We start from the raw sequence: 8,268 nt of genomic DNA, 5'->3' as shown, positions 1-8,268 counted from the left end.
ATTTTTCGCATAATGAACGTAAAAGCTTTTACTCCAAGAAAACTAGGCTGCGACGGACTCTGGGGAGGATAGCCTAACTTTGGACTTTAATTGGCACGGGAGATGCAAGTTAGGTGCTGAGATACCAATCCCTCAACCATGGAATTAGTTTTCTACATGTACTTTGAAGAAAATACAATAAGAACTTCGAATGCGATTTGCTTATTTGTTCAGCGAATTTAAGTTGTTACAGCATTATGAAATATTGAAGACTCTAATTAAGTTCAAGAGCTAAAATCACGGCTACTCTTGAAAAAAGGAAGGGGAAAGGTTGGCCAATGAGAAATTGGCATTTGCTAAAAGTACCCACAGGCATATGAAATCTTTAGATGTCCCACGGCATTCTTGAGCTGCAGCGGCAGTACGATTATGCTTTGCTTTTGACCCTTCCGAGGCGAACTGTATTCTCTGCAAGGAAGCGCTCTCTTACATTGAACAACATGCGGAAAAAGCTTCATCGCGAACGCGAGACAACAGGAATATATGCTCCCCCGTCATGGTACGGTCAATTCGGTCTTGGAGTTCTGCACAGAATCGACGCACAATGCAAAGCCATTGCATGCGCTCTTTGCGACCGCATCGGTATTTTTCATGAACGCCACATTTTCAGTTTGGCTTAGGCACGAGAATATATTCTCCCGCCCGAAAAGAGAAAAAACGATAAGGGTATAGAGAAATCTCATCGATTGGCCGCATCAGATCTCGATGCATGAAATCAGCACCTTCAGGTGCATAGAACACTCTCTCCCTTTCTTGTTTCCCAATGAACACTTTGGGGTTAATGCAAAGATCAGTTCAGAAAAGATAATATGGCGTAGGACCACACAAACACGCCCGATTTACAGAGATATATCATCTGAGTGATGTGAGTAGGGAAGAGTGACCAAACAAAACCAGCAAAGAAGACAGGACCCCACTATATCTTTTGTCACCCCTTACTTTGTTTTAAGACCACCAATGACCCCGGATTAGGTGCTAACGTAGCTAGCTTCCGAGGCCAAACCGCGGGGCACCTGATGCAGGACGCTCGTGGGGATGATGAGTGGCTCGTGGACGACCTCAGCGCCTCGGCCAACGGACCCCCATCGAAGCCACCTGGTTCGGCGACCAGCCAGTGCCCCAGTTGCCGAGCTGGGGCGGGTGGTCCCTCTCGGCGGCGGCGTCCCTGTCGTTCGTGCTGGGCTCGTCGCCGTGGCCTGTGGACAGCTTCAGCGACACGTCGGAGGAGGGGTTGCCAGGGATGGAGATGGACAGGCAGGTTGACGAGCTCATCGGGCTGGCGTTGCTCGAGGAGTTGTCAGAATCCTGGAGCGACCGCGGCCAGTCATCGAAGAAGTGCCTCAATATGTGCCCGTCAGATCTGCTGCCGCCGTTCGCCTCGCCCTGGGATTCAAAGAGGTGCTTGTTGCCGTCGCTCTTGGGCTCGGAGTAACTGTCGAAAAGAGAAAAGCACGGAGGCACAGGAAAGACACAGGAAAAAGCAAGAGTATTACGCAAAGAATAAGTTTGAAAACAATGGAACGCAAGCAAAATCTCCATGGGGTCCAATGCTTCAAAAGGGAAATGGTTGGGATCAGGTAATGCAGAATCTAAGAGCTCCGTTCCAAATTTGAGGCATATAAATGGGGAGGATAGCTTTATTTGGGACCTACCCAGTTAAAAAATATCAATCTGACCTTGAGCAGAGACCCCATTCAGATCCCACCAAATCCAGAGTTACTCTCTTTCGTAACATCAATGACCATATGGAAAGATGCCCCACCAATTAGTACCGAGCAAAACATGCCAGTGATGACTATTTTTCTTCTCTAAGCCAAGCATGTCTATAATTAGTACCTTCTCTTCATTTATTTAGTAAAAGTGGTGTTGGGAAAGTTTTACCTTTGAAGAGATCGATCGAGGACGAAGGCCCCGAGAGCGAGAAATGGCCGCCGCCCCCGGCCACCGCCGCCAGAGGGACGGCGGTGGCGGCGACCACGGCGGGATCGGCAGATTTGAGATTAGTCCCACTAAAGCCCTGGCGGTGCCGCCACCATTGGCGGCAGCGGCAGACGTGGGGATTTCCACAGGCTTTCTTGAACGGTTACGTCCGCGGTGCATGTGGCGCTCGCAGTACTTCTGGCCGGGCACCACATCCCTCGAGCACCGCCACTTCTTGCCGTCGGTGCGGCGGCACCTCCCGGGCTCCGGATCCATGGAGGCTCTGCCCCAGTACCCTGCCTGCAACACTGGCGAGAAACCCGAAAAGGGACATAAGAGGAGATTAAATATCAAGGGGTCCAAGACACTTTTGAAAGATCCGAGTCTACATAACAATACCAGTGCCCGCAACAAAACGTTTCAAGAAACATGTCACGTTAGGGATCAAGAAGACCGCTTATTCTCTATATCAGCAAGGTAGGGGCGATAATACAACAGTCAAAACAACCAAAATATGAGACGGTGGGATATCAATGCTTGATCAACTTCACCAGATGGAAAAGAAAACAGAACCCAGAAAAGCAGAAACAACAGGCTAGTTGATAAAGTGTCAAAAGAAATTTAAAAAAGGAATCTTACAAGCAGGCTGATATTGAGGGTAATGTTGCAAATGGCCAAGAGGGTGGTGGAGGAAATAAGGGCCTGAAGGAGGTCTTCTTGATCGGCTGGAGCAGCTCGGCCGTGGGACGGTGGCTCCAGCTAACATGTATCTGTAGATCAGAGCCTGAAGTTCCAGCTCCTGCCACTGAGCCCAGCTGAAATAGCTCCCCATCCCTGCCCAAAAGAAGCAAATTTAGCTTTTGCTTGTTTGGCAAATAAAGAAAAGAGAAGGAATCAAATGTCCCACCAAGAAAGCAAAAACCAAAACCACACGAACATAAAACTCAATCAAGCAGGAACCAAGAACAGATCCAATCAAAGCTTGAGCTTTATTGCAATAAAACATCATTGTTTCTATTTTTCCTCATTTTCTTATGTTTGGGGCGGTTACGAAGAGAGAACGCGGGAGGAGGAGAGGGAAAAGAAGCAGCTTACTGGGGAAGGATCTGGGGCAGCAGGAGCAGAATCTGGGAACGCGGCTGCTGACATGTTGCTGCTGAGTTTATCGGGAACAAACAGAGGGAGAGTGGAGGAGGCAGCAGCGAGAGATTGCATTGGTTGCGATTGCGATTGGGATTGTGGTGATGGGGCTCGTCAAGAACGAGCCTTGGCAACTTTGCAGAGGGCGCTTCTGCTGCTGCTGCTGCTGCTTCTGATAGTGGTTCTGACCTGTCCTGCTGCTTCCTCCATTGCTTCAGTTGCAAGTCCATGGAGAGAGAGAGAGAGAGAGACAGAGATTGGTTGGGGTTTGCTTTTTAACGGGGTTTTTGTTTTGTTGGGTTTTAATAGCTAAAAGCTCCTCGTTTTGTTTTGCTTTTTTTCTGGTCTGAAGGTCCTCGTTCTGCTCGGTGAGTTGGTATGCGAGTGGAGTGGTATAGAGGGGAAAAAAGATGCAACTAAAAGGCTTTTTGCAGTGACTTCTGTTCCTGTAGGTTCTTTTTATTTCTCAAGCAGCAACCTCCCCTCACGCAGGAGAGAGAGAGAGAGAGAGGGGGAGGGGGATGGTTTCTGACATGAAAAGCCTGCAAAGTTTTGTTTTTTTCCAAGGGCTAGTGGGGAAGGGCTAGGGCACTTGAGAAAAGACACTCTCAGACAAGACAGTTGAGAAGAGGTAAAAATAAATAAAACAAAGAGGCCTAAGAATATAATAAACTTAAAGACAAACCCCAGCCAAAGAAAGAAAATCAGAGAGAGAAAAAGACGACAAATTAACGAGTAGATTAGATTGAGGGAGAACAAGAAACAACCTGCAGAGCTACTACCCTCTCTCTCTCTCTCTCTCTCTAGTGTTTCTTGCTTTGGAAATATAAAAGGAAAATAATCAGGCAGTATGCATGGGGTTCTGAGCGAGAGAGAGAGAGAGCGCATAAATACGCTTTGATCTCTTGGCGTGTGTATTTTCTCGAATCCATTTTTCTTTTGGGCTTCGCGTTTTTCGATTATGTGAAAATCCAGGGGGCATTTACATTGGGTTGGGGTCAGATCAGAGGGAGGGAGGAGGAGGAGGCTCGAGCTGACACGGCACAGTTCCATTTCAGTGGCGACTCAGGCTTTTATCATTCTCTTTTTCTGGTTCTTTTCTCAGCCGATTTGCCAACTTGCCATCAGGGGGAAGAAGGACCAAGACATCGCATTTTTTATATCAGCCATTGCACCGAAAGAATATGTTTGTTTTTTTGCAGGATCCCTAATTCTTGTACCGTACTGCTGCTGAGGGAATATGCATGGAAATTACGATGAACCCGTTCGTGTTTCTTTTGCTCCGTTTTGGTCCCCAAACCGAATTCAAGTGCCTTGGCCAGAAAATAATGATCTCTTCGGCAAAGCCAGTGAGAGGGTTTTGAGTTTGGGCATACATGAGTAGGTGCCAAAGGAAACGAATTTTGAGCCTCCATATTCTCAAAGCCAAAAGGAAAGGGATAATCATCTTAACAGTGTTAAAATCTGTTATCATCTTGCATTTGAGTGGTAGAACTTTTTTGTTTCCTTGTGCAATCATTCATATGAGCTCTTTAGGGCATGAATGATAACCATCATTTTTTTTCTATTTATAGGAACAAATTTACAATATAAATTTATTTGATAATACAATTTCATTTTTCTATTTTCGAGACAAATTTTAACCTATAAATAAATTTGGAACATAAGGATCTCTGTTTTAACGCTTATTTCGATGAACAATTTCTTTGAGAAATAATTTTTTTTTTTCTATTTCTATTTCCTAGAACAACTTCTAAGTAAAATAATGCATTTGGTATGATTCATGATTTTTGTATTTTTTCGTTTTCTTCTTCTGACATGGCCAAACGTTGACTACCACTCACCGCCGCCCAATCCACTCGTCATCGCTCGACCACCGCCCACCGGCCGTTGCCCTCCCACGGCCGATGGGGCGATGGTCGCGGTGGTGGGCGATCGAGGCTACGATGGCAGATGCCGACAGCCGGCGATCGGTGGCGATCAACAATCCGGGAGGACGATGGTGGCGGCGGCATTCGCTAGTGCCGATCGATGGTTGGCGACGATGGGCCAAGGCCGGGCCGGCAACCTACGGGCGGTCGGTGGTGGCCCTGGTGATCGGTAGTGGTCGGCCCATAGCAGAGAGAATAAAAAGAAAAATAAAAATAAAATTGGCTTATTTCTAGAAATTGTTCTTGGGAATAAGAAGCTACTTTTTTATTTATTTCTTGTTTATATTCCAAATCTATTCCTTTAGTTATTTTTATTCCAAGAAATAGAAAATAAGTTGGCGTTATCAAATGGATTTCTATTCTTTTTTTGTTTTGGGAAACAAAAAAAACAAAGGAACATAAATGTTCCCAAACATGCCCTAAATGAGGAGTAGAAATTCTTCTACTTTTTCTATTTTTGCAATAAAAGCAAAATAAAACTTCTTAGTGCCCACCCTCACAACCCACCCCTTTGCTTGTGGCAATCCAAAATTTTTAAGATGCATCAAACGAATTTCTATTACAAGGATAGAAAATATATATCATTATCAAACGCTTGTCTTTTTATCGAGAAACTCATTTAGGAATAGAGGCATAAATTATTTCTCAAAGAGAATGGTTATCATTCACTCTAGGGGTGATCGGGCCCAGGTGGTGGGTAGTGGTCTAGACTCGACCCCGTACCCGACCCCCGTTATAATCGGTCTCATTTTTTGGACCCTGCACCCAACCCCGTTTGTATTAGACCCTATAGCCGACCCACCCTGTTTTTTTTTATCTGGTTCCGGGTCAATCCTATTTCCATTGAAACCTATTTTGCAATCTTCCGGTATCTTATATGACTTCGAATTTTATATTAATATGTGAGAAAATAACGTAATATTCCCAATTTGTATCGAAACATTAAGCACTTGTAATAAATAAATACATTAAATTTTTACTAAACAAAAATTAAGGATTCACGAGGCTAATTATAATAATAAAATCATAAGATAAAGAATTAGCAACAAATATAGATCTAATATTAGTCTTATTCCTACAACTATTACATGAAGTTACTCATTTATGCAAGCATAACCTCCTACAAAAGAGAAATTAGGCGAGCCAATCCACATGGCACACAAGAATTTGGCGGTGACGAACACCGTCCGTTCGTTGGACGATGCGAGAGGGAGTCGATGAGGAAGGGAAGTAAGTGAGGAAGAGGAACAATGAATGAGGAGTGCCATGCGTGTTTGAGAGAACCAAGAGGAAAAATGCCATGTGATTACAAGAGTAAAAATAGAATAAGGGGAAAAAATAGGGTTTTGGATCTATACTTCCAAAACAAGTTCCAAAACCGGTTTGAAACCGGTTCCGATTGGGTAATCAATTGATCCGGTTCCTGATCGGTTTAAACCGGTTCCGAATTTTGGAAACCAGTTATCGGATTGGTTTCAACGGAACCGGTTCTTGACTTTGTTTTCCGGGTGGGCCTCTGCCCTGTTCCTGCATATACCCGGCCCGATTGCACACCTCTAATTCACGCTCTAGTTGTTGTTTGACTGGAAATTTTCGTACCATTCTTTTGTATTAATTTTCACTTTCTTTTATTGACATGAGGTGCGAAGGAAGTGTTATGTGAGGAAAAAGCAACCGAAAATCGAAAGATATAGAAAGAGAGAAAGAGATCAATAACGGGGGGGTTCCATAGGAGGTAGCGGTATTGTCCCCATCTTTGCCGATCGACCGTCGGTTGCTCTCGATGAGGTTCCAGTGCCATCCCCTCCCCCAGCTGTGATTTCCCTCTCTTTCTCTCTCATTTTTTTTTTAAATTTCAGTCTTTTTTCGATGTTGAGTCAAGACAAGAAAGCTAATTAAAATCGTAGACTAAATTTTCCATCTAACAAAAACTAACCAAGTTAACAAAATTCATCAATAGCATTTTTATTGAAAGTGTTGAGAATTAAATGACTCTGATAAAAATTGACCCGAGTGTTTAAAAAAAATTGCCCAAGCACCAAGCAATCAAGGGACGACAGTTCTTACCAGAGGAGGCCCCTTAATTTGTCATTGATTCACACAACAAAAAGAGTATGAAAATGCTACGTGTTATATCCAAGCTTGGGGTGAGCATCGGTCTAACTTAATTCAGGATGCATCCAGAATCTGGTTGAATCTAATTAAATTAGCCAATTCAATGATGCTTTTAAGTGAACCCACCAGGTTAAATTAATCCTAAGAACTGGCAAAGGCCGATTTAGTCTGGATTAATGCTCTAAACGTTGGTTCTACTTGCAAACTACTCTATCAAGGCCGAACAGCTTTTAATTGGCTTTCATCTAATGTAAAAAGTATATATAGAATTGAGAAAGAGATCTGCTCCTATGAGGACCAAGGAGCTTTGAAGTGCTACATCATCTCTGTTGAGGGAATATAATGTGCCAATTGAGTTTAAAATAAGTTTAACATATCTTATGGATGGGGAAAATAAAACTCATGACTCAATTCCCTGATTAGATAGGTTCCGAGTTCTTGGTCATGAGACTCGGAATTCAGCAGCCATTGCTGCAAATGAGAAGACATTGAGCTCGTTTGAGGGTCGGCTCGGGATTTTGAAGTTGAAGATGTCTAGGGAAAGTGAAAGAGGAAGAAGAACTCCAATAAATTCTAGGCAAAAGCTTCGACTCTCTGCAGACGCTGAAAATGTGGAAGGAGAGAGAGAGAGAGAGAGCCCACCCATGACGTTGTCCCATACTTTGAAAACTGACTTATGAAATGTAACTTTTTATTTTCTCAAGTGTGCGGGCTTCTTACAGTTCATGACTAATGAGAGCCTGACATTTCTTTCTTCTTAACTAGGTAATTTATCAGACGAGCACTTGGCGTGACCCCAGGAAGTTGCCTTTGCTACCGAAGTTCAAAGAGGGAGATGCTAAAGTATTTCTTCTCTTTGTTTTACGAAAATTCAAGATTTTCATTACCATAAAAATAATTAGGTAAACTTATTGTCAATAATAAAAACATTTTCCATTCATAATTTTTCTAAGTGATATAATCAATCATTTTAAAGAAAATATTTTTTAGATTTTAAATTTTGTGAAATGGAGCTTAAGTTTTAATCCAGCAACTCTATAATAATGTGAAAACAATATATTCTTCGTAGGGGAAATCTTTCCAAGAAAAAGAAATTCTAAAAGCACATGAGGGAATATTGGGT

General features: G+C 43.3%; 1 protein-coding gene across 1 annotated transcript; it reads right to left on the bottom strand.

Annotated features, from left to right (window-relative positions):
• Positions 1 to 716: 716 nt before the first annotated feature.
• Positions 717 to 3,064, bottom strand: LOC120296388 (growth-regulating factor 3-like). Its single transcript, XM_039318321.1, is given in 6 exon segments — positions 717 to 1,075; positions 1,078 to 1,125; positions 1,128 to 1,695; positions 1,921 to 2,267; positions 2,599 to 2,793; positions 3,055 to 3,064. Coding segments are annotated over 5 exon segments (1,224 nt in total). The 5' UTR covers positions 2,792 to 2,793; positions 3,055 to 3,064; the 3' UTR covers positions 717 to 1,007.
• Positions 3,065 to 8,268: the final 5,204 nt, after the last annotated feature.

Source organism: Eucalyptus grandis, chromosome 1 (assembly GCF_016545825.1).
Source record: "Eucalyptus grandis isolate ANBG69807.140 chromosome 1, ASM1654582v1, whole genome shotgun sequence".
In the NCBI taxonomy this organism is placed as follows: domain Eukaryota; kingdom Viridiplantae; phylum Streptophyta; class Magnoliopsida; order Myrtales; family Myrtaceae; genus Eucalyptus; species Eucalyptus grandis.
This window is presented reverse-complemented; position numbering and strand designations above follow the sequence as displayed.